The sequence below is a fragment of the Phyllobates terribilis genome, unplaced genomic scaffold, assembly GCF_046119375.1.
Source record: "Phyllobates terribilis strain yellow unplaced genomic scaffold, ASM4611937v1 Scaffold_5__5_contigs__length_657084704, whole genome shotgun sequence".
In the NCBI taxonomy this organism is placed as follows: Eukaryota; Metazoa; Chordata; class Amphibia; order Anura; family Dendrobatidae; genus Phyllobates; species Phyllobates terribilis.
This window is the reverse complement of record NW_027362765.1, coordinates 55647859-55675125: the sequence shown is the minus strand read 5'-3', so window position 1 is coordinate 55675125 and position 27267 is coordinate 55647859. Positions and strand designations below refer to the sequence as shown.

General features: G+C 47.0%; 1 protein-coding gene across 1 annotated transcript; it reads right to left on the bottom strand.

The window, feature by feature from the left end:
* Positions 1-1493: 1493 nt before the first annotated feature.
* Positions 1494-26713, bottom strand: LOC141271957 (uncharacterized). Its single transcript, XM_073682210.1, has 6 exons — positions 26566-26713; positions 18493-18592; positions 9070-9193; positions 8889-8986; positions 8619-8709; positions 1494-4647 (listed from the first exon to the last, which is right to left on the bottom strand). Exons 3-6 carry the CDS (start codon positions 9101-9103, stop codon positions 3479-3481), a joined length of 1392 nt encoding a protein of 463 aa, XP_073538311.1. The 5' UTR covers positions 9104-9193; positions 18493-18592; positions 26566-26713; the 3' UTR covers positions 1494-3478.
* Between the last annotated feature and the right edge of the window lie 554 nt (positions 26714-27267).

Genomic DNA, 27267 nt, shown 5'->3' with positions numbered 1-27267 from the left:
GGATTTTATTTGCATTTGAAGAACAGGTGTTTTTTTGGTTATTGCATACATTTCCTGATCATCACTCGATTGCTCTAAATTACTTTCCCTTTTTTATGTAACGTGTGACTTTACTTTGATTTTAGCGGTTTCTTGATCAATTTGTCAATAAAAAGAAAAATCGCTGCTTCCATGTGTTATTTCTCTGATGTTTAGGAAAATGGGATTTGTGAGTAAAACATTCTGGAAATGAAAATGGCTTCCTCTCTATAGGAGTTCTCTGAGGTGCAACAAGACTTGCTTTATTTGTAAAAATTGACTATATCCTGAACATAAAAATGTTGTTTTCCCCTGTGCGAGTTCCCTGATGCAAATGAAGAGTTTAGCTGTTATTAAAACAGTTACAACACCATAGAAAAAGAAGTATTCAAGTGCATAGGGATTACCAAGACACAAATTTAAACAACCTTAAAAAGACAATAGGCCATTTATACGCAGATTAGATGCGTCTACAGTTAGATAACCACCTATCCTCATATGCCTGATACATTACAGTTCATAGGATATCCAGCAAAGAAAATCTTATACACAAAATAAAAGTTTAGTTTATACTAGCATAATAGCATGACAACTAAAGGAATATGAACAACTTGTAATGACAAGATACAAAAACATTAAAAATAAACAAATCTTTCTCAATTATAATTAATAAACACTAAAGTGATATGCATGTCAGTACACAAGAACTTAAACTAAACACAGATAATCATGGGAATAATAAATCAAATATGGTAAAATAGGTATAACAAGGAACATCTGAATATATAGAAATAGAATGAGAGAAAATCCCACACGTTTTGCCACAAAAAGCTGTGGCTTCCTCAGGGGTAAGAATGAACAATGGTGTCAGATAATGTGCCTTATATACACATAAAGGTAATAGAATAATAAGGTAAATCATTTAATTACCAGGTGTAGGAGGCAGAGAGAGTAAATCAATGGGTTATATCAGCGTCCGGAAATGTGTAATGCGCATGCGTGAACATAAAATATAAATAAAGTTGATTTAAGGTCGCCAATGCAGAGGTGTGAACACACTGTATTGATAAAGTTTGCTTGTAACACTCATTGTGCATGCACAAAAAAGAAGGGTCAATAAAGTTTCTAGAGTTATCAAAGTGCGTGTGCGAGTGAAGCATTTCTATTGGAAAGACCCGAGCATACGCAGAAAACATGTGGACCACTCGTAATTTGTAGACAAGGGGTGCATGTGTGCAAAAATAATGACACAGAATATAGGAACGTTCAGTTGATCTATAGCGCACGCAAAGTACAATCCAAGATTGACAAAGTTATTAAGTAAGAGAATGCCGGGCATACGCAGAAGAGCTCGGCACCACTAATGACTTGTAAGTAGACCGCGCATGTGTGAAGAGATAAACCCTGACATAATATATAGAACGTTCAATTGATCCATAGCGCATGCGCACAGATTACAAATCGAACGTTGATGGTAAGAAAGATAAATGTTTAAAGAGGAACACATCAGTGGGCAATAAAAAATGAGGAGTATATAAGGTACTATCTCCATACAAAATATATATATATGGAACATTAAGTAGATCTAGAGCGCATTATACAACATTGGTGCCTGAGCAGAAGTAGCAGATAAGTGAGAGATAATAGATCAGAAAATATAAGATAAGAACACATATATACATTATTAATGGCAAAGAGTTAGAGCGAAGGGATCATGACATATCTGAATAATCCAATATAATTCAACATATAATAAATATATAAGAAACATTATAACGCCATATAAAAATAAAATATTATGGATCCAAAGTCCTATCTTTATCGAAGAAGGCCGACATACAGAGATGTAATTGTTGAAAATAAAGGAGAATATAAAGATGTGTTCCGTAAATTTTATTTGCTTTTCGATAACAGGTGTTTATTGGTAATTGCATACATTTCCTGATCATCACTGGATAATCTAAATTACTTTCCCTTAGTTATGTACCTTATAACTAATGGTTTCTTGATGAACTTGACAATAAAATGAAAATTGCTGCTTCCATGTTTTTTTCTCTGATGTTTAAGAAAATGGGATTTGTGAGTAAAATGTTCTAGACATGAAAATGGCTTTCCCCGTCATAGAAATATTGAAAATACTGTCTCCCCCTGAAACCTCTCTTCATCCTTCCTCCCCTACAGTATTTATCAGAGGAGAAGAGCTGACAATCCACCATCTGTCTGTATGCAAATTAACACACACGAGAAGTGCCTTGTAAGCAAATACTAGCACAAGGGGTGCTACCAACCCAATTAAAATGCGAGTGTAGCTTCCACTGACGCAGGCCTGCGATAATTTACACCTGGGTGAGGAGGAAAGCTTGTTTAAGCTTCAAACACACTGACAATTCCCAACTGCAAACTGCAGTCGGACAAGCACGAATATGGAATATCTCAAGTTCCATACGTCCGATAATAACGGGACCTATATTTTTAGTGGAAGGGTCAGCCTAGGAACAATATGCTTATTTTACCGTAGCTGTGAGCCCCTCCGGGGAGCGGTAACGCAAAAGTAACAAAATAACAGACCGCAACTTTGTCATGTGTGGTCTCTGAAGAAAGGCAAATTCATAATGGAAATTATGGCATCGTTTGCAAGCTTCTGCGATTAAGGAGTGTTAAGTTATCCCAGAAGTTAGCGATTTTAATAAAAATGTGAAGGCTGGAGCCCAGCTCACATAGTGTCAGCACAAGGGGTGTGTGGGTCGGCCTCCCCCTTCGGCATAAAAGACCCCACTGAGGATGGATCAGTATTCATTACCGGGAGTATATATTTTATATAGCAATGGATCACGTTCGACAACCGTCAAACCTGGAGTGTCTCCCCTCCACCTAAACTGAATCGTCTCAGCGATCTTTATAGTAAGTCTTCTTCAATCCTGTTTATTTTGTGTAACTGTATATTCTGTACTGTAAATGGCCCCTTTGTAAAATCCTTGTATATTTTTCATACCTCCCTTTAGGATTAAATATAAAATTTAATAGTCTCATTTCTTTTGCTCTGTAATCGTTCCCTCCCCTGAAGCCATATACGCTACCAGAAAGCAGGCGTCCGACCAGGCCTGTATTATATTTCGAATCTGGCCGGTAGTGGCAGCAAATAATAATTGGGCTATCTTGAAACTGGAGTAACCGTACAGGGGCGTATACACATATGACATGCATTGGAATCCGAAGGTGTGACGCCATACGCTTTCTGCTCGGTTGCCGATGGCTACGTAGTGAGTAGTCGGGATCGTGTGCTGGCGAATCCCTGCTGAATCCTGTGAATTCTTGACGTGATGGCAGTGGTGGGATATTGTGTGATCTCCCCGCTGTCATCACTGAAACCCCCTAAATGAGTTTTCTGATGGGCAACAAGACTTGCTTACTTGCCTTATTTGTAAAACGTTTACTACATTCTGAAAGTGAAAGTGTTCTTTTACCCTGCATGAGTTCTCTTATGTGAGCTAAGAGTGGAGTGATCGTTAAAACATTTCCCACAGTCTAGACATGAAAATGGCTTCTCCCCTGTGTGAATTCTCTGATGTGTAACCAGATCACCTTTCTGACTAAAACATTTCCCACATTCTGAACAAGAAAATGGTTTCTCCCCTGTGTGAATTCTCTGATGTCTAACCAGATGACCTTTCTGAGTAAACCATTTCCCACATTCTGAACAAGAAAATAGTTTCTCCCCTGTGTGAATGGTCTGATGTGTAACCAGACCACCTTTCTGACTAAAACATTTCCCACATTCTGAACAAGAAAATGGTTTCTCCCCTGTGTGAATTCTCTGATGTATAAACAGACGTGATTTCTTTGTAAAACATTTCTCACATTCTGAACATGAAAATGGCTTCTCCCCTGTGTGGATACTCTGATGTGTAATCAGATAACATTTCTGACTAAAACATTCCCCACATTCTGAACAAGAAAATGGTTTCTCCCCTGTGTGAATTCTCTGATGTGTAATCAGGTTCGATTTGTAAGGAAACCATTTTCCACATTGTGGACATAAAAATGGTTTCTCCCCTGTGTGACATCTCTGATGTTTAACCAGATGTGATTTCTTTATAAAACATTTCTCACATTCTGAGCATGAAAATGATTTCCCACCTGTGTGAATTCTCTGATGGGAGCGAAGATGTGATCTATCATGAAAACATTTCCCACATGCTAGACATGAAAATGGCTTCTCCCCTGTGTGAATTCTCTGATGTTTAACAAGATCTCCTTTCTGAGAAAAACATATCATACATTCAAAACATGGATATTGCTTCTCTCCTATGTGAATTCTCTGATGTCTAACAAGGTGTGATTTCTTTACAAAACATTTCCCACAATCTGAACATGAAAATGGTTTCTCTCCTGTGTGAGTTATTTGATGTTGCATATCCATTCTGTTATTTTTACTATGCTCTACAGTCCGTGATGAATCAGAAGACTGGACTTGTTGAAAAGGAACAGTTGAAAGATTTTTGATGTGAAGACTTGGAGGTGGATCCGGGATAATGATCTGCTCTTCATATGAATCTGGTGTGACACCATGATCATCTGCTTTACAATTTGAAAATAACAGATGTTCCTCTGAGCTTCTGCTACATCCAACTGCCAAGAATAAAATGGATTTTATTTTTCATTAACAGGGAATGACATTTCTTACAATATTAGATATTTTAAAGCAATTCTATAGAAACATTTCCATACATATTGTGGCAAAATTCAATTGAGTAGGAGAAAGTTGACATTAGTAGATGTCAAAGCAGGGACTAGTGGATTACTATGTTTGGCTACAAGGTTGTGCTTTTTCAATAGTTTACGTCTCTGTAGCTTTGTCATAGGTTCAGGTTTCCTTGTGACTGTGCAACTTTTCCTAGTAAAACGTTCAGTAAAGATTTATGAAGGCGCCAATAAGTCAGTGCTATTAAGTGTCCATCACACAGTCCATAACAGCTACATACACACAGAGCACATGAGCCAGGTTTAGGAGAAAATGCAGTGCTCTAGTACCAAGTACATGTTTTTGTATTATTTTTTTGCAAAGTAAAGAGTGGAAGATATGTGTTTGTGGTTTGGTTTTAACCTGGCTTGTTACTTGCCTCTGGATTCTCCTCTACTCTGTCAATCTAGTTGTAGCTAATCTCCATAATGTGACTTTTCTCTTTTGCCTGCCATATATTGACCTTAACTGGCATCTGACCAGGATCACTCTGCTTATTTGTCTGCCTGCCCTCCCGACTTCTGTGTATGACCTGACTCCATCTATGATCATCAGTGTAAACTTAGTCTGACTATATCGCAATATGTGTATTGGGGACTTCCTGTATCAAAATAAAAATCCTTGTATTGGGGATAAAAAGTGAACAGCAGGGACAACTTGGACTCACTGTCTGGTTAGTACTGAGCTCATGGCAGCTCATATGCATAAATGTTCTGGGTGTCAGTGTTTTTCATCCGAGTTATCTCAGTGTTTGGAAGGTCAAATTGGCAATACTGCTATTCACAGTTGTTGGGTACTGACGTCACCACTCAGAGTTGCTGGCTTCTGCTGCGCTCCCCGAGACCCGGCGGCTCTGAACAGCAGTGACATCAGTAAATATACCGCTCATCAGAGTCGCCAGGTCTCTCAGAGCGCAGTGTGACTCAGTGACTCTGATGAGCGGTATAGTTACTGACGTCACTGTTGTTAAGAGCCACCAGGTCTCGCAAAGTGCAGCGGGAGCCGCCAAATCTGATGAGCGATTACGTCAGTACCCGGCGACTGTGAATTGCAATAACGTTCCTGCTATTTACAGTCACTGGGGCCGGATTCCGGGAACGTTGGACTACATCGGACCTGATGGGAACATTTATTCAAATAAATTAGTGAACAAGGGACAGTGTTTTGCTTTTTTTTTTCTCTCGTTTTACGTTTTTCATAGAATCCATTTGTGGACTATGGAGGACCTGCATGTTTTTTTTTTTTTTTATTAACAAATTGGTGAACCAGGAAAAGTGTCGGGGAGTGTTTTTTTAAAATAATGTATTTTTGATGTGTGTGTTTTTAATTTTGATTTCTTGGTTAGTAATGTGGGTGTCTGATACACGCCTCTCCATTACTAACACCAGGGCTTGGTGCCAGCTGTGATATTTGAAAAATCACAGCTAAAATCAACCGCAAACCCCATTACCTTGATTGCCAGGGCAATCGAGAACAGTGAGGCTAAGGCCAGAAATGGGGCATCTCATGTGATGCGCCACTTCTAGGGCAGTTCTGCGCTGGTATTTTTGGACTGGGAAAAGCCCAATAACAATGGATCTTCCCAGCCTGATAATATCAGCTCACAGTTGTCTACTTTAACTTTGCTGGTTATCAAAAATATGGGTGACCCAAAGACATTTTTTTTTCTTCATTATTTATTTATTAGGTAAAACCAGGCTAAACACCCTTTAGTCCCAAATGAAAGGCACTAAAGGGTGCAAATTTATTACATGTAGAGGCTTGTAAAATTATACATGTGCAGGATATCTAGCTATCTATCTATTCTATCTATCCAATTTGAGGGTTTTGGCTGTGCATTTTCTGTACTTGACTGATGAAACTTTGTGGTTCCTTTGAGGTGTGTGAAAGAAAAACGGACGGCATACGCATTGTCTGTGTGCCATACGTTTTTTTTTGTTCGCATCCATTGACTTGCTTTGGAGGATCTTGTCCGATATACAGTGCCTACAAGTAGTATTCAACCCCCTGCAGATTTAGCTGGTTTGATAAGATGCAAATAAGTTAGAGCCTTCAAACTGCAAACGAGAGTAGGTTTTATGAACAGAAGCATAAATCTTACAAACCAAAAAGTTATGTTGCTCAGTTGAATTTTATTAAATTTTAAACATAAAAGTGTGGGTCAATTATTATTCAACCCCTATGTTTAATATTTTGTGGAATAACCCTTGTTTGCAATTACAGCTAATAATCGTCTTTTATAGGACCTGATCAGGCCGGCACAGGTCTGTGGAGTTATCTTGACCCACTCCTCCATGCAGATCTTCTCCAAGTTATCTAGGTTCTTTGGGTGTCTCATGTGGACTTTATTCTTGAGCTCCTTCCACAAGTTTTCAATTGGGTTAAGGTCAGGAGACTGACTAGGCCACTCCAACACCTTGACTTTTTCCCTATTGAACCAGGCCTTGGTTTTCTTGGCTGTGTGCTTTGGGTCGTTGTCTTGTTGGAAGATGAAATTACGACCCATCTTAAGATCCTTGATGGAGGAGCGGAGGTTCTTGGCCAAAATCTCCAGGTAGGCCGTGCTATCCATCTTCCCATGGATGCGGACCAGATGGCCAGGCCCCTTGGCAGAGAAACAGCCCCACAGCATGATGCTGCCACCACCATGCTTGACTGTAGGGATGGTATTCTTGGGGTCGTATGCAGTGCCATCCAGTGTCCAAACGTCACGTGTGTGGTTGGCACCAAAGATCTTGAACCAGTCTGTCTCAGAGTCCTCCAAGTGATCATGAGCAAACTGTAGACGAGCCTTGACATGATGCTTTGAAAGTAAAGGTACCTTACGGGCTCGTCTGGAATGGAGACCATTGCGGTGGAGTACGTTACTTATGGTATTGACTGAAACCAATGTCCCCACTGCCATGAGATCTTCCCGGAGCTCCTTCCTTGTTGTCCTTGGGTTAGCCTTGACTCTTCGGACAAGCCTGGCCTCGGCACGGGAGGACACTTTCAAAGGCTGTCCTGGCCGTGGAAGGCTAACAGTAGTTCCATAAGCCTTCCACTTACGGATGATGCTCCCAACAGTGGAGACAGGTAGGCCCAACTCCTTGGAAAGGGTTTTGTACCCCTTGCCAGCCTTGTGACCCTCCACGATCTTGTCTCTGATGGCCTTGGAATGCTCCTTTGTCTTTCCCATGTTGACCATGTCTGAGTGCTGTTCACAAGTTTGGGGAGGGTCTTAAATAGTCAGAAAAGGCTGGCAAAAGAGATCTTTAATCCACACATGTGAAGCTCATTATTCTTGGTGCCTGAACTACTTCTTAATACTTTAGGGGGACCAAACAGAATTCTTGTGGTTTGAGGGGTTGAATAATAAATGACACTCTGAATTAACTTTTAACGTTTTAAAAAAAAAACAAAAAAAAAAAAAACAAAACCAAAAGTTGCTGCAGTGCATTTCCCACTTCCAGGCTGATCTACAGTACAAATGTCACAATGCCAAGTTAATTCCGCATGTGTCAACCAGCTAAATCTGCAGGGGGTTGAATACTACTTGTAGGCACTGTATGTGGCCATTCGCAGCATGCTGATTTTTTACTCAGCTCGGACTCATAGAATAACATTGGTCTGAGGGCAATGCGATGTTTTCTCTCATTCTACACTAATGTGAGCAAACTCTTATGGTGATCAGCTATGGATGTTATTTTTCCGTGTTGTAAGAAGATGGCCTTTCAATTTTATCAATACAAATACACACAAATAAAAGGTTTTCAAAATCTGTCGCACACTCTAAAAAAATAAATAATAAAAAAAAATCAACACATAATTGTAGCATCCAGAATCTATGACTTCTCTGCAGTTAGCCGTTACTACTCACGTATACTGTTATCTGTAGGAATCTCCTCTTTACACCGCTCATCACCCCTCACATATGTCTCTGTAGTATTAATATGGGGCAGATCTTTACCCTGAAACACATAATGGAGAAGTCACATCTATGATCAGCTCTAATCCTGCCATTTCCATCATTCTCATTACACAAGTATGAAACATATAATACTGGTGGATAAATCAAGACTAAGCACAAGACCTTCACAGATGTCTACACATCATAGGGGAGATCTCACGACACCTCCTCTCCATCTACCTGATGATCCTGAGGAACATTAGGATTTTCTTGATTACAGTCCAGTGGAAGAAGAGGACGGGGACATCTCTCTGGTGTTGTCTTCTTACTAGATAAAACTGGAAGAAACACATACAGGGACTGAATTCATTCTTTAAATACAGATTATTATAGGCCATGTGCATTTAGCCATGTCTATTACCTGGTGATGTGAGGGGCTGAGGATCCTCCATCATGATGTCCTTGTACAGATCTTTGTGTCCTTCTAAATACTCCCACTCCTCCTTGGAGAGACAGACTATGACGTTCTGACACCTTATACGAACCTGACACATACAATAAAAAGAATACTGTAATGTGATGTCATCAATCAGAATCTCTCACCTCTCCAGTAAGCCGGAAGAGGATCTCTAGGGCGAGATGTAATATCCTCTCCTCTATCTTGTCCCTGTCCCTATCCATCCTTGATGGGTCAATCAGGAAAATTCTCATATACAAAATCTCCACTGAGTGGATCCAATAATGTAGGGATCTGAATGAAAAACAAAATGAAAATCATACAAAACTTGAGAGGAAACCTTTGATGAGATATCTGAAGCAAATCTAGGTTTTCCTGCCCCTGGGGCAAAAATTCACTTTGATGCCCCTACCTATGCACAAATTAAGCAGCTTGAGTCATGTGACCGCACATATATGAAATATCATACTTCCAGTCACGTGCCAATAAGCTGATCTTCCTAATTCTCTCAATGTTCAGTGAAATACCACAGACCCTGAAGAGATTGAGAGAAGCAGGAAGAGTAGCTAGTCGGCACAAGACCATAATTATGAAAATCACAAGTGGTCACGTGATCACCGTTGGTATCTGCAAGCGCAGCCAAATCCCGATAGTGAGTATATTGCACATTGTTAGGATTTGGCACTCTACTGTGATGAATTCTATAATTAATATTCATAACGAATACAGATGTAGTAATCCTTAACATTAGAACTACCAGAGGGGTCATTTTGACCCTTTTGCTATTTTTCTTATCATTTCTATTTCTATCAAATGAATTTGTGACATTCATTCATGGTAGTGTATGTTTTAGGACATAAAATTGAATTGTAATTTTTTCAGGGGACCAGATTTCACAATTCATATCTATAAGTACCGAAGGGGTCAATTTGATCCCATACATAATTTTATTACTTCTGGGATCTTATAGGTCAGTTTTTGCAACGTATATTTGAAGCATGAGTAAGCAGAGGGGTCTGTGACAAATTATGAAATTTTGAAATGTCTTGAGAATTTATTTGAAAATGAGTCAGAACAAGAAAGTCAGGAAGAAATACTCAGTCTGATGAAGAATATTTTCCTTATGACATTTCTGAAGAATCAGAGTCAAGCAGTAACAGTGATATAATTGACAATACTGAAGATTATAGAGAAAATGATGGGTGTCCTACTAAGTCAACATGATGTAAGGCAAATGTTTTTTAAGTTATTGGCAAAAAAAGTTATTTTTACTCCAGAGTCAGTACTTTTGAATGGGGGTCAAAATGACTCCCTAGTGGTAGTTCTAGGTCTTATGAAACATGCGATAGTTCTAGTGTTAACTTGTCAGATGAAAATACTTCATCAACAAAGCCAAATATCACATTATCTGACAAGTTATGGATTGTTACATGTGTACAGTATCAGAACCAATAACAGCACAGGAATACATCACCGGAACCACCATCAGCACAGAAATACAGCACGATAAACACCATCAGTACAGGAATACATCATATAGCATAGTGCAGTGATCAATTGTAATGTCATCTCAGCCCCACAAACAATTGTATGGCATGAACATTCAGTTCTCAATATGTTCTTAACAATGGTAAGGAGATATTGGGATTTGTTATCAGTAATTATCAGACTTCCGACAATGCAGAAACCTGAATGAAGAGACGTAGCTGGTATCACAAATAAATATTTAAATCCAGGTACCTTATGGATGACAACTTCTCTGGATGGAGTTGTTCTCTTTCTATTATTCTTCATCTTGTCCAGACACCATCATGACTTTTCACATCCATAACTGGCCTCTTCAAACAAACAATTTTAGAGTTCTAGGAATGGATCCAGCTCAATGGATATAATATATTTATCTTTATTGGTAAAGTTCTGAAAACATGTTTGCATTCAAACACTGGCAGTCAGCAAAAACACGTTTCTGATGCACACTGCACCTTTACCATGAGTCCATTGGTAAAAGTGCAGTGTGAACTAGATACGCATTGGTGATTTTGGATGCAAATATAGTTTTATAAACTTTAACCAACAAAGTTGAAGCTTTTATATCAATTGAGCTTGTTCCTTTCCTAGAACACTATACCTGTTTCAGTCCCTGGAAGTGATACTGCATTGATATCTAGAAAAAAACTGGCTATTACGGTGAGCTGGCTTCTTCCTTCTACGTTTAGACCACTCTTTTCCAGCCTTCTGTGGTACAACCTTACATGGTGCCCTTCCCTTATAATGCTTCTGCATAATAATAATATAATATCTGCCCTTTGCTGTGCCCCTAAATAATTGCTTCTTACTGTGCTCCCTCCACACTGTCCTCTCCTTTGCATACTGAGTGCCCTCTTCATACTATCCCCCATAATGCCCCCACAATACCTAAACTTTATACTTTGCCCTTCTCTCACACTCCCCCCGCCTACTGTTCCCTCATGCATCCACATCGTTACACTACCCAACTTCAATACTGTGTCCCTTCACACTTTTCTCCCTCCATATTATTCTCCCCACAATTTCCTCTTTCCACTACATACTGTCTTCTCACACATCCACCCATACTGTCCCCATACTGTCTCCTCACACATTTGCCCACCTCCGCATACTGCTTCCTCACACATTTCCCCTTTTACCTCCCCATAATGTCTCCTCACACCTTCCCCTTCATACAGTCCCCTCATTCATCCACTTTCCCCACTCAAGTCTCCTCACACATCCCCCTCCTCCTCCCCATACTTTCTGCGCACACATTCCACCCCTTTACCTATACTGTTTCCAGACAAGATATTCCTCTGTCAATAAAAATCCGGTTTCTTCAGCTCCCTTGGAGTGCTTAACTTGCCACCAATCACATCATCTGCGGCGCAGGAATAGCATCAGCAGCATGATCTCCTGACATTGTCCTGACCTGGAAGTGTCAGTGGTCAGAGCTTCAATTGTACTCGCTCTAGAAAGACAAGAATACAACTGAAGGCTGGGATATATTGTTTAACATGTTCTTGTTGCCAGCTATCAGTTTGGCAACCGGTATGAAGAATGGACAAACCCCACACTGGGTGAGAAGGCAGCTCGGGACACATGACACCGCCTGAGAGACACACATAGAACTGTTGCATTAGACAGCCTAGTGACACCCCTCTGATGCTGTGCCTTTGCAAATACCTTGCCAGCCCCCCTTAGATACACCACTGTGAGATATAATATTAAGATGTAGTATTCTATTTTCTCATATGGACTGGAACATTAGTGGAAAAATCTTACATAGACAACACCTTCATGATAATCACTGGCTGTTGGTCACTGCTTCAGCCACTGATTTTCTACTGGGCTAACATGTTCATTTGGAGACTGGCACCGGACCCAAGCCACATTGTAATGGGAGCATCATGGGATGCGAGTATTACTATTTTCATTATTTCACAGCATTCTGTTTTTTTCCCTTCAAAAATCAACATTTAAAAGAACATATTTTAAAACTACAACGAGCAGTTTCTTCCTTGGAGTCTGCAGCAGAATACACTGTTCATAGATTCATCTTCCATAACAATAATTCGTGTCTCAGTTGCCAACACTGGAATCTACATCAGGGATTAACTACTATATGATGAGGACGACACCTTTATTATCTGCTCAGCTTTTCTATGCACATTTGCCCACAGTTCTTTATGGACTACATCACCATCAGCCGCCTATATAATTGTTTTCCATCTTCCTAGTGCTGCAATCCATTATTGTTGTACAGCTGAAGAATGATCTCACGGTTGACTTTTCACAGGAGCCGGTTATTAGATTAATGCTGCCACAACTCTAGGTTTCAGTTGACTGACAGGTCTCTCCCTATGTGTGTATGTGTGCATAGGGGGGAAACCTGTTCGTCAAAGGGATCAGAGCTTTATTTTTTTTGACAAAAGAGAATTTATAATGATGAGCGTGCTCGGTGTTACTCGGATATTACTCGAGTATCTGGCGGCTTGGATATGCTCGGCACTCGTCGAGCATTGGCTGGTGCTTGAATTGAATGCTTGAATTCCTGCCCCGCATGTTTGGTGCCTGTCACACAGCCAATAAATATTTATTTTATTTATTATTATAGCGCCATTTATTCCATGGCGCTTTACATGTGATAGGGATATACATAACAAAAGCATTTACATAATCTTAACAAAACGAGTCAGCGACTGGTACAGGAGGAGCGAGGACCCTGCCCGCGAGGGCTCACAGTCTACAAGGGATGGGTGACGATACATTAGGTGAGGGTAGAGCTGGTCGTGCAGTGGTGTTTACTGCAGGTTGTAGGCTTGTCGGAAGAGGTGGGTCTTCAGGTTCCTTTTGAAGGTCTTCAGGTAAATATGCGTGGATTGCCTGTGAGTCACAGTAATGCTGCATCCATCTTGGTAGTAGCATTACTGCGATGGCCTAGCTGCATTACCTCATCAGGACTGGCGCCGCAACGCTCGGCTGACTGACACCATTGCACAGCTCAGGGACAGTTCTTTTTGGAGGGAGAGAGTAGTTGTCCAGACCTGTGTGTGCACAGTTTCATTAATCAGAGTCCTCTAATGGTGCTACTGGTGCTGAATCATCACACTAACAGAGCTAATCTTGTGTTTTTCTGTTCCTATGTGAGACATTCTGCATTAAGCCTAGGGACAACTGCTGGACCAAAGAGAGTGGTTGAATACAGCTTATAGGCAGGGCTTAGGGCTTTGCAGTCCGTTGCTAAATAATATACCTACAGCAGGTTACCACATTTTTGGGGGGGGGTGGGGAGGAATTTAATATATTGTCATCCATACATTTTAATGTGCTCTGTGTGAAATTATGGTAGTTTGAAATTTTTAAAAACCGCTTGGCCTGCTACAGATGAGCCAATTTTTTTAACAACAAATTAGTTTCAATTAAATCAAGGAAACTTGGTTTCCAGAGAGCCAGCAATTGCAAAATGTGTAAGGCGTGCAGTAAGAGATGGGGAAGTGGAAGTGCTGATGATGGTGCACACAGCCGGCAAGGACGTGGAGCAGGGGCGACTGCACCTGTTGCTGGAGCACAATCAACACACCCATTCAGGACACATAGCTTCCTGTCCCACTTGGCAGGGAGGCATGGGATACCACTTCTGAAGCCACACCAGTGCAAAAAGGTGGTCGATTGGATAACAGATGCTTCCAGCATGCTAACCAGCACCACCCAGTCTTCCACATGGTCCAGTCTTACTTTCGAAGAGTCTGGATCACTTATTCCTCACCCCAGTCCTCCTTCCTCCCATCATGTAGAGTCCCAGGAGACCAGTGACCACACACTAGGAAACTCTGAGGAGCTCTTTACAAAATCATTTTCTTGTGGCCTCTCATCCTGCATGTTCCTAGAGGGACAGGATGACATGCAGTTTAGTGATGCTCAAGATGTAGAGCAGCCATGGTCACAAGAAGATGACTGTGGGAAACGACAAATTTTGTTTTAGGAGGTAGATGATGATGAGACACAGTTGCGGTTAAATCAACAAACAAGAAGTAGGACAAGGGTGCGGCGGTGGAAGACGAGGTGATGGTTGACAAAGTCACTGACCCAACCTGGGAAGACAGCATACAGAGTGAAGCCAGAAGTGCTGAGATGGAGGGATCGACAGCACCGAAACAAGTACGAAGAGGCAGTGGGGTGAGCAGAGGGAGAAGGTGGGAAACTGTTCCACAGAGCACAGACACTCCTGAATTTCTCCCTCAAAGAGTTAGGTGTTCCCCAGTCTGGGACTTTTTTAAATACAGTTATGAGACAAAAAAATGGTCATTTGCAACATGTGCCATGCCAAGATTAGCAGGGGGCTGACCACTAAGAGCTTAACCACCAGCATGATCAAGCACATGTCATCGTCGCACACAACTTCACACCAATTGTGAACGCCGTGGTCCACAATTAGTGCCAGTAGGTAACACCACTGCCTCATTCCCTGTGCTTAGAGCTTGCCAATCCCATGTCTATGACACTAGTGCACTGCACCTGTCCTTCCACATTCTGAGGCACTATCATCAGGCCATTCCAAGACCTTGTCCCACCACAGCGTTCAGCTGTCCCTACCCCAGGCCTTGAAACAAAAAAAAAATGTTCCCAGCCACCCATCCACCCACAAGACTAAACGTTAAACTGGCACATTTGCAGGCTGCTTTCTGTGGATATGTTGCCATACAGGCTAGTAGACACAGAGGACTTCCACCGACTCATGGAGGCAGCCGTCCCTCGGTACTCGATCACCCAGCCACAACTATGTCTTCCAGTGTGGCATCCTCGCATTGTACCAGCACATGTCCAGGAATATCACCCATGCACTTACTGGCCGACACGTGGACAAGCGCTTGTGGCCAGGGGCGCTACATCCCTGACGGCACACTGCGTGAACATTGTGGAGGCAGGGGCAGAGTTCCGCCCTGGCATGGCACATGTGCTACCGATGCAGAGGATTGCTGGCCCTACTTCTATCAGGGTTTCCTCCAAGGCTGTGGAGTTGGAGTCGTACCCATCTTGGTGGAGTTGGAGTCGGTATAAAATGGACCGACTCCTAAAATATATAACAAATTAGGTACAGTAGTTCAGGGCAGTTTGTGAGAAGTATTTTTTCATAAGAATTTGGGAAAGTTATGAAATGTCCTATAAATGTCTGTCCTATTCCTGATCTAAGGGTCTAGACTTTTAGCTGATATTAATCTGTGCTACAGTAAATTTATCCCTTAAACATGAGTCACGTAAAAGGGAGTCGGAGTCTGAGGTTTGGCTTACCGACTTCACAGCCCTGGTTTCCTCCACCTCCTACACCAATTCCTGCACCTCTTCATTCTCTCTGATGTGATATTTCAGAGCACGTCGTCCACATTAGCCAGAAGCTCTGCAGCACTATCTCAGTGAAGCGGCAACAGGCTCTGCTGAAGCTAAAATGTCTAGGAGACACACCGCACACCTCGGTAGAGTTATTGAAAGGAATAATAGACCAGACAGATCTGTGGCTCTCGCTGCTGAACCTACAGCCAAGCCTGGTCATGTGTGATAATGGCCGTAACCTGGTAGTGAAGCTTGGAAAGCTCACACATGTTCCATGCTTGGGCTTCTGTTTTCCACTGTCTTCCCGCCATCCGCCTGTCTCCCTGTCGGTGCATTCTTTCTGTGGTGGGTATAGTATTTGCTGTATACCTTCTATAGAATATATACATTGGGCTAAGATAGCAATGTGCCCACATATGCACGGTTTGGATGGGAGTAATTTTGTTCTCTCATTTAACTAATGCAATTGCGTATACCTTTATATAGTTGTTTTACAAGGGAGCATCTATAATTGCAGATACTCACTATATCACTTTATTCCTGGGCGGATTTTGGGGAATAATATGTATTGCCTCTCTATTATTATACGTATTGTACTTACATTTTGATATATTATACACCTTTACAGGTATTTGCTACGTGTTTTTAAGTATGTTTTAATTGGAGTATGTTTAGTGTTCCAAATAAAATTCATATATAATTTTTCAATCCTTGTGGTTTGATCTTTACTGTTAATTTAGAATACTTGGTGCCTATCAATATGTACCCCTTGTTCTCTTTGTAGTTTCCTGGACTATGTACTCAACTTGGTAGTTCAGGGGTTTCTGAAAACCTAACCAAATTTACCACAGCTTTTGATCAAGGTACACCGCATCAGCGCCCATTTCCGCAAGTCAGCTACAGCTGCCGCTCTACAAGTGCCAGCTCACCGATTGGTGGGAGATGTCACCACGTGCTGGAACTACACACTGCACATGCTGGCAAGGCTTTGTGAGCAGGATAGGCCAGTTGTGGAATACCAGCTCCAACATGCCCACTGGTATTCTGGTCAGCCTCCGCACATAACAACTAAAGAGTGGACATGGATGTTTGAGATTTGTGCAGTTCTCCAAGACTTTGAGGACTCCACAAAGACTGTGATTGGCGATGACACCATAATCAGCGAAAAGTTCCCACTTCCGTGCCTACTTAAACATTCGTTGCTGACAATTAAACATGAAGCTTTGCACGCGGAATAGGTGGAAATAGAGGAAGACATGAGACAGGGAAATACTACCCAGCCCAGCTTCATCTCATCTGCTCAGCGCAGACTGGTTAACAATGAGGAGGTGAAGGCTAAGGAGGAGGAAAAGGAGCGGGTTGCTAGTGCAACAGAAGCTAGTACCCACGCAGGGTTTGTCCTGTCATTCCTACGTGGATGGGCTGAGGAGGGGAATAAGGAGAATGACGAGGAAGAGATTGAGAGTCGTCATTGTGTCATCATGGTGGAGACAGGAAAGTCTTGGCTGTAGGAACCTTAGCACATATGGTCAACTTTAGGTACTGCTGCCTTTCCTGTGACCCTCTCGTTATGTTCATCTTGTCCAAAAAAAAAGTACAGGTTGCTCACCCTGCTAGACCCACGCTACATGGAAGACCTTGCATCTCTCCTTCCTGAGGAGGAGAGGTCTACTAAAATGGTGCTATGCCAGAAGGCCACTGTGAAAAAAAATATGTTGAAAAAATTCCCATCAAGCTTCCTTGCCCAACCAAGGAGGAGAGGTGAGGGAGACACACACCAGGTACAACAGAGGCAGGAGTACACTGTCAAGGGCCTGGGCCAATTTCACGACACCCTCCCAGTGTCCATGCCCTGATATTTTTGACAAGGAGGGAAAAGTTTTTAAATGATGGTCAAGCAATACCTGGCCGACAAAAACAGCATACTCCCTAATTCCTCTGCGAGCTTCAACTATTAGGTCTCAAAGCTGGACACCAGGCATGAGCTGTCCCTTTATGCCTCGGAGGTGTTGTGCTGTTCTGCCGCTAGAGTCTCGTCTGAGCGAGTTTTTAGTGACGCCGGGGGAATCATAACAGACAGCCGCATTTGCTTGTGAACAGAAAATGCTGTCAGGCTCACTCTGCTAAAAATGAACAAAGCCTGGATTAGCCCCGACTTTTCCACAACACCAGATGACAGCAGTATAAAGTGTTTTTATCTTTAGCATTTGAATGAGGCACTCCAGTTCAGGGTCGGACTGGTCTGGCGGGGTACTGGTGAAATGCCTGGTGGCCCCAGAGAGGAGAAGGAAGAGGGGGAAGAAAAAAGTTTTTAGGGGGAAGGGCCCTTTAAAAGCGGAGGATGCAGGACCGCACGCACGAAGATCTGATCCGCCGTGACGATCACAGCCGGCGTCACCACTCCATGCACGCAGGCAAATACTGTGGCCCAGTAGGGGAAGGGGAGGGGGGTGACAGCACACTATGGGGCCCGCCCTGCCACAGGGGTTCCCATCACAAAGGGCCCACGATGCCACCAGAGTCCCTCTCTTTCTTGGAAATACTTACCTCTACTCATTCCCCGCAGCTCCAGGGTCTTCAGCGTCTCCTGACTCTGATGTGTCAGGGCAAAGGGCGCGATGTAGAAGACGCACTGATTATACCGAACCTGCGGAGAACGGGAGAGACAAATATTTGATCTTATTTTTTTTATGCAGCAATATATCAAGCCATTATACTGCATGGAGCAACTCATGGGGCACATTATATGCTGTATGGAGATATATATGGGGCCCATTATATACTATATGGGGAAATTATACTGTGCAGCAATATATGGGGCCCAGTATATGCTCTATGGAGCAATATATGGAGCCCATTATACTGTATGGAGCAATGTATGGGGCCCAGTGTATACTGTATGGAGCAATATATGGGGCCCAGTATATGAAGTATGGAGCATTATATGGGCCCATTATATACAATATGGTGCCATTATACCATGGACCAATATATGGGGCCCAGTGTATACTGCATGGAGCAATATATGGGGCCCATTATACTGTATGGCACAATATATGGGGCCCAGTATATGATGTATGGAGCATTACATGGGCCCATTATATACAATATGGTGTCATTATACCGTGGAGCAATATATGGGGTCCAGTGTATACTGTATGTAGCAATATATGAGGCCCATTATACTGTATGGAGCATTATATGGGCCCATTATATACAATACTAGATGGTGGACCGATTCTAACGCATCGGATATTCTAGAATATGTATGCGGTCGACCGGGCGTGACTAATCAGAGAAGCAGTGTTAAAATGGGTTGTGCACTACTTTGCTTAAATTTGGTGCCAAGTCACCTGCATCGCCGCTGACCTCCATGCGGCTAGGGCCGCTGATCTCCCGACGGCAAGTGTGAAGGGAGGACCGGGGAGCAGAGCCGCCTAGGCCGCCGGTCGGGGTACTTCTGCTACGAGCAGCCGGGAGATGAACGGCTAGCGAAGGTCATCTCCCGGCTGCATCGCCGCTGACCTCCGTGCGGCAGATGAACCGCTAACGGCCGCCATCTTGTTCTGAAATCCCGCATCGCTGATTAGCCGCGGCCGGACCAATCAGCGACGCGGGATTTCCTGGACGGACAGACAGACGGGATAAGCCGATTACATAGTAGATGGTGCCAATCAGAGAAGCGTCGTTTTAAATTTCGCGCCAATATCGCCGATTGGTCGCGGCCGCCGGCCACGACCAATCAGCGAACCGTGTTAGTGAGGACAGGGAAGCGGCGCTGCCTATGCGGGTTCTTCCGCTGCGAGCTAGCGCCGGTCATCTCCCGGCTGCATCGCCGCTGACCTCCATGCGGCTACCGTCGGGAGATCAGCGGCTAGAGCAGCTGATCTCCCGACGGCAAGTGTGAAGTGAGGACCGGGGAGCGGCGCCGCCTAGGCCGCCGGTCGGGGTACTTCTGCTGCGAGCAGCCGTAACGCTGGTCATCTCCCGGCTGCATCGCCGCTGACCTCCGTGCAACAGATGAACCGCTAACGGCCACCATCTTGTTCTGAAATCCCACGTCGCTGATTAGCCGCGGCCGGACCAATCAGCGACGCAGGATTTCCTGGACGGACAGACAGACAGACGGGATAAGCCGATTACATAGTAGATGGTGCCATTATACCGTGGAGCAATATATGGGGCTGAGCGTATACGGTATGGAGAAATATATGGGGCCCAGTGTATACTGTATGGAGCAATATATGGGGCCCAGTGTATACTGTATGGAGCAATATATGGGGCCTATTACATACTATACGGGGCCATAATATTGTATGGAACAATTTATGGGGCCCAGTATATACTGTATTTAGCAATATATGGGGCCCATTATATATTATATGGAGCAAATATACTGTGCAGCAGTATATGGGGCCCAGTATATACTGTATGGAGCAATATATGGGGCCCATTATACTGTATGGAGCAATATATGGGGCCCATTATACTGTACGGAGAAATATATGGGTCCCAGTATATGATGTATGGAGCATTATACGGGGCCCATTACATACTATACCGTGGAGCAACATATGGGGCCCAGTGTATACTGCATGGAGAAATATATGGGTCACATTATACTGTATGGAGCAATATATGGGGCCCATTACATACTATATGGGGCCATTATACTGTATTGAGCAATATATGGGGCCGATTATACAGTATGGAGCAATATATGGGGCCCATTATACAGTACACGGCATAGGGACCTAGGATGGGGATATTATTACTGGAAGGGGCCCAGGATGAGGACCTTATTAAAATGAACTAGATGAGGGCAACATAGGGACCTAGGATCTGGGACCCTATTAAATAAAGGGGTGACAATTTCTTTAGTAATCAGGAAGAGGAAAAAAAATATTGTTTTATGGTGGCAAGTGGGGACATACAGGTGCATCTCACAAATTAGAATATTATCAAAAAGTTAATTCATTTCAGTTCTTCAATACAAACGTGAAACTCATCTATATATATAATCGTCTTATCCCGTCTGTCTGTCTGTCTGTCCAGGAAATCCCGCGTCGCTCAATGGTCCGGCAGTGGCCAATCAGTGACGCGGGATTTCAGAAAAAAGATGGCGGCCGTTAGCGGCTCATCTGCGGGACGGAGATGCAGCCGGGAGATGACCGGCACGAGGCGCTCATCTCCCAGCCGGTAGCAGCAGAAGGACCTCGACCGCCGGCGCCGCTGACCTCCATGCGGCTAGGGTGTCAAGGGAGGACCGGGGAGCGGCGCTGCGGGTCGGGATACTTCTGCTGTGAGCAGCCGCTCCCCTCCCGGCTTCTCGCAGCGGAAGTAGCCACACAGGCAGCGACGTTCCCCGGTCCTCACCAATACGATTCCGCTCCTCACCAATACGATTCGATGATTGGTCGCGGTCTCCGGCCGCGACCAATCAGTGATCTTGGCGCAAAAGTTAAACACCGCTGTGCTGATTGGTCGCGGACGCTGCCCGCGACCAATCACCGATCTTTGAGCCACATTTAAACACTGCTGTGCTGATTGGTCGCGGACGCTGCCCGCGACCAGTCAGTGATCTTGCCGACAAATTTAAACACTGCTGTGCTGATTGGTTGCAGACTCTGCCCGCGACCAATCAGCGATTTTGGACACAAATGTCCGGTCCTTAGTAACACCATGCGGCTACAGTCGGAAGATCAGCGGCTAGGGTGTCAAGGGAGGACCGGGGAGCGGCTCATCTCCCGGCTTCTCGCAGCAGAAGTAGCCGCTCCCCGGTCCTCACTAATACAATTCGCTGATTGGTCGCGCCCTCCTGCCGCGACTAATCAGAGATTTTAACGCTAAATTAAAACACGCTGTCCGGTCCTTAGCAACACGGCGCGCGAGATTTAAAATCAAACCAGGATAAGGAGGCCATACAAGCTAAGATGAGGAAGCCGTACAATCCAAGATGAGGAAGCCGTACAATCCAAGATAAGACAGCCATACAAACCAGGATTAGAGGAATGACGGAGCCATACAAACCACATTGACAGACCGCGCTGTGGATGCTGGATGTGACACGATGGGGGATAACCCCGCCCACAGCCCGTCATTCACTGTGGTGCGCGGAACAGCAGACCCCTGGCTGCAGCCGCAAATAGTCGTGATGTAAACGGAAGCAAGAGCCGGCTGCAGGCGGGAGAATTAAGTGCTGGCTGTGCGTCGTAAGCGATGTTGTCACAAGCAGGATTGACAACATGACGTAATGACAAAATTCATTAGGGGCACCGAGGGGATACATTGTGAAGTTAATTTAAAGTAGTGCACAACCCATTTAAACACTGCTTCGCTGCTTAGTCGCGCCCAGTCGGCCGCATGCATATTCTAGAATACCCGATGCATTAGAATCGGGCCACCATCTAGTATTATATAGTCATTACAGAGTGATGTTATTTCAAGTGTTTATTTCTGTTAATGTTGATGATTATGGCTTACAACCAATGAAAACACAAATGTCATTATCTCAGTACAAGGTGTACGGAGCGTGCGAAGCTGCGCGCGTGTGTAAGAGGCGTACGGGGCGGAGCCGCGCGCGGGTACGGGGCGGAGCCGCGCGCGGGTACGAGGCGTGGGGGGCGGAGCCGCGCGCGGGTACGAGGCGTGGGGGGCGGAGCCGCGCGCGGGTACGAGGCGTGGGGGGCGGAGCCGCGCGCGGGTACGAGGCGTGGGGGGCGGAGCCGCGCGCGGGTACGAGGCGTGGGGGGCGGAGCCGCGCGCGGGTACGAGGCGTGGGGGGCGGAGCCGCGCGCGGGTACGAGGCGTGGGGGGCGGAGCCGCGCGCGGGTACGAGGCGTGGGGGGCGGAGCCGCGCGCGGGTACGAGGCGTGGGGGGCGGAGCCGCGCGCGGGTACGAGGCGTGGGGGGCGGAGCCGCGCGCGGGTACGAGGCGTGGGGGGCGGAGCCGCGCGCGGGTACGAGGCGTGGGGGGCGGAGCCGCGCGCGGGTACGAGGCGTGGGGGGCGGAGCCGCGCGCGGGTACGAGGCGTGGGGGGCGGAGCCGCGCGCGGGTACGAGGCGTGGGGGGCGGAGCCGCGCGCGGGTACGAGGCGTGGGGGGCGGAGCCGCGCGCGGGTACGAGGCGTGGGGGGCGGAGCCGCGCGCGGGTACGAGGCGTGGGGGGCGGAGCCGCGCGCGGGTACGAGGCGTGGGGAGCGGAGCCGCGCGCGTGTACGAGGCGTGGGGAGCGGAGCCGCGCGCGTGTACGAGGCGTGGGGAGCGGAGCCGCGCGCGTGTACGAGGCGTGGGGAGCGGAGCCGCGCGCGTGTACGAGGTGTACGGAGCGGAGCCGCGCGCGTGTACGAGGTGTACGGAGCGGAGCCGCGCGCGTGTACGAGGTGTACAGAGAGGAGCCGCGTGTGTACGAGGTGTACAGAGAGGAGCCGTGTGTATGAGGTGTGCGGAGCTGTGTGTGTACGAGGTGTACGAAGCGGAGCCGCGTGTGTACGAGGTGTATGGAGCGGAGCCGTGTGTATGAGGTGTACGGAGCGGAGCCGAGTGTGTACGGAGCGGAGCCGTGTGTATGAGGTGTACGGAGCGGAGCCATGTGTGTATGAGGTGTACGGAGCGGAGCCGCGTGTGTATGAGGTGTACGGGGCGGAGCCGCGTGTGTATGAGGTGTACGGAGCGGAGCCGCGTGTGTATGAGGTGTATGGAGCGGAGCCGCATGTGTACGAGGTGTACGGAGCGGAGCCGTGTGTATGAGGTGTACGGAGCGGAGCCGCGTGTGTATGAGGTGTACGGAGCGGAGCCGTGTGTATGAGGTGTACGGAGCGGAGCCGTGTGTGTACGGAGCGGAGCCGTGTGTATGAGGTGTACGGAGCGGAGCCGTGTGTGTATGAGGTGTACGGAGCGGAGCCGCGTGTGTATGAGGTGTACGGAGCGGAGCCGCGTGTGTATGAGGTGTACGGAGCGGAGCCGCGTGTGTACGAGGTGTACGGAGCGGAGCCGCGTGTGTATGAGGTGTACGGAGCGGAGCCGCGTGTGTATGAGGTGTACGGAGCGGAGCCGCGTGTGTACGAGGTGTACGGAGCGGAGCCGCGTGTGTACGAGGTCTACGGAGTGGAGCCGCGTGTGTATGAGGTGTACGGAGCGGAGCCGCGTGTGTACGAGGTGTACGGAGCGGAGCCGTGTGTATGAGGCGTACGGAGCGGAGCCATGTGTGTACGGAGCGGAGCCGTGTGTACGAGGTGTACGGAGCGGAGCCGCGTGTGTACGAGGTGTACGGAGCGGAGCCGCGTGTGTATGAGGTGTACGGAGCGGAGCCGTGTGTGTACGGAGCGGAGCCGTGTGTATGAGGTGTACGGAGCGGAGCCGTGTGTACGAGGTGTACGGAGCGGAGCCGCGTGTATACGTGGTGTACGGAGCGGAGCCGCGTGTGTATGAGGTGTACGGAGCGGAGCCGCGTGTGTACGAGGTGTACGAAGCGGAGCCGTGTGTATGAGGTGTACGGAGCGGAGCCGTGTGTGTACGGAGCGGAGCCGTGTGTATGAGGTGTACGGAGCGGAGCCGCGTGTGTATGAGGTGTACGGAGCGGAGCCGCGTGTGTATGAGGTGTACGGAGCGGAGCCGCGTGTGTATGAGGTGTATGGAGCGGAGCCGCATGTGTACGAGGTGTACGGAGCGGAGCCGTGTGTATGAGGTGTACGGAGCGGAGCCGCGTGTGTATGAGGTGTACGGAGCGGAGCCGTGTGTATGAGGTGTACAGAGCGGAGCCGTGTGTGTACGGAGCGGAGCCGTGTGTATGAGGTGTACGGAGCGGAGCCGTGTGTGTATGAGGTGTACGGAGCGGAGCCGCGTGTGTATGAGGTGTACGGAGCGGAGCCGCGTGTGTACGAGGTGTACGGAGCGGAGCCGCGTGTGTACGAGGTGTACGGAGCGGAGCCGCGTGTGTACGAGGTGTACGGAGCGGAGCCGCGTGTGTACGAGGTGTACGGAGCGGAGCCGCGTGTGTATGAGGTGTACGGAGCGGAGCCGCGTGTGTACGAGGTGTACGGAGCGGAGCCGTGTGTGTATGAGGTGTACGGAGCGGAGCCGCGTGTGTATGAGGTGTACGGAGCGGAGCCGCGTGTGTACGAGGTGTACGGAGCGGAGCCGTGTGTATGAGGCGTACGGAGCGGAGCCATGTGTGTACGGAGCGGAGCCGTGTGTACGAGGTGTACAGAGCGGAGCCGCGTGTGTACGAGGTGTACGGCGCGGAGCCGTGTGTGAGGTGTACGGAGCGGAGCCGTGTGTGTACGGAGCGGAGCCGTGTGTATGAGGTGTACGGAGCGGAGCCGTGTGTACGAGGTGTACGGAGCGGAGCCGCGTGTATACGTGGTGTACGGAGCGGAGCCGCGTGTGTATGAGGTGTACGGAGCGGAGCCGCGTGTGTACGAGGTGTACGGAGCGGAGCCGCGTGTGTACGAGGTGTACGGAGCGGAGCCGCGTGTGTACGAGGTGTACGGAGCGGAGCCGTGTGTACGAGGTGTGCGGAGCCGCGTGTATACGTGGTGTACGGAGCGGAGCCGCGTGTGTACGAGGTGTACGGAGCGGAGCCGCGTGTGTACGAGGTGTACGGAGCGGAGCCGCGTGTGTACGAGGTGTACGGAGCGGAGCCGCGTGTGTACGAGGTGTACGGAGCGGAGCCGCGTGTGTACGAGGTGTACGGAGCAGAGCCGCGTGTGTACGAGGTGTACGGAGCGGAGCCGTGTGTGTACGGAGCGGAGCCGTGTGTATGAGGTGTACGGAGCGGAGCCGTGTGTACGAGGTGTACGGAGCGGAGCCGCGTGTGTATGAGGTGTGCGGAGCCGCGTGTATACGTGGTGTACGGAGCGGAGCCGCGTGTGTATGAGGTGTACGGAGCGGAGCCGCGTGTGTACGAGGTGTACGGAGCGGAGGCGCGTGTGTACGAGGTGTACGGAGCGGAGCCGCGTGTGTACGAGGTGTACGGAGCGGAGCCGTGTGTACGAGGTGTACGGAGCGGAGCCGCGTGTGTACGAGGTGTACGGAGCGGAGCCGCGTGTGTATGAGGTGTACGGAGCCGTGTGTATGAGGTGTACGGAGCGGAGCCGTGTGTATGAGGTGTACGGAGCGGAGCCGTGTGTATGAGGTGTACGGAGCGGAGCCGTGTGTGTACGAGGTGTACGGAGCGGAGCCGCGTGTGTACGAGGTGTACGGAGCGGAGCCGCGTGTGTACGAGGTGTACGGAGCGGAGCCGCGTGTGTATGAGGTGTACGGAGCGGAGCCGCGTGTGTACGAGGTGTACGGAGCGGAGCCGTGTGTATGAGGTGTACGGAGCGGAGCCGCGTGTGTACGAGGTGTACGGAGCGTAGCCGTGTGTACGAGGTGTACGGAGCGGAGCCGCGTGTGTACGAGGTGTACGGAGCGGAGCCGTGTGTACGAGGTGTACGGAGCGGAGCCGTGTGTGTACGGAGCGGAGCCGTGTGTATGAGGTGTACGGAGCTGAGCCGTGTGTATACCAGGTGTGTAGACAGCTGCACATGTACAAACAGCGCAACCCAAATACACAAACTTTCTCTCAGTAATGAAATAGTTAATGCCCCCTGCGCCCAGTAATAGGGAATCTCCACATACCTCCACATGCAGAGCCGCATACCGGCTATATGGTAGGTGACGTCATTTCCGGGGGCGTGTTCTGACTGCATTATGGGCGTGTTCTAGTTTAGCACCAGAAGCCATAGCACTGCGTCTAGATCGGAGTTGCTGGAGTGAGGGCCTCAGTAATCTCCTCCTCTGTAGACAGTTCAGCACTGCCACCAGTAGATGGCGGTGGTTCCAGGCTCCTCATACACTCTGCTGTGTTGTCTTCTCTTCTGGCTTTCGATGCTTTTTTCTGGAATTTCTCATGGTTGTAATGGAGCAAACAGCACAGGCAGCCAGGATTATTATACACTCTGTTATATATTTTATGGATTTTCACTCTCTTATACTTTATGTATTTGGGAAAAATTCATTTTTTTTCCAGATTAATGACACTTGCATTGTTGCTTTTTATAATGTGACTTTTCCCGCAGAAGAGACATTGTGAACAGTGGGGGGAACTCCGCGGGAGAGGCGTAAGAGAGCGCCCCCGACAGTCACCATAGGGTACAACACAGAAGTGACACAAATTACTACAGGAATGTCCCGGGGTCACTGGAGAACACTGCTGGTAATATATATATATATACAGGAATGTCCGGGGTCACTGGAGAACACTGCTGGTAATATATATATATATACAGGAATGTCCGGGGTCACTGGAGAACACTGCTGGCAATATATATATATATATAC

Coding starts and splice junctions, on each gene's coding strand:
- LOC141271957 (XM_073682210.1), bottom strand. CDS start 9,103: ATGATGGAGGATCCTCAGCCCCTCACATCACCAG. Junction 8,710..8,888: donor ATGTTCCTCAGGATCATCAG/GTAGATGGAGAG, acceptor TATGTGTTTCAG/GGTAAAGATCTGCCCCATAT. Junction 4,648..8,618: donor TCCTACAGATAACAGTATAC/GTGAGTAGTAAC, acceptor TATTCTTGGCAG/TTGGATGTAGCAGAAGCTCA.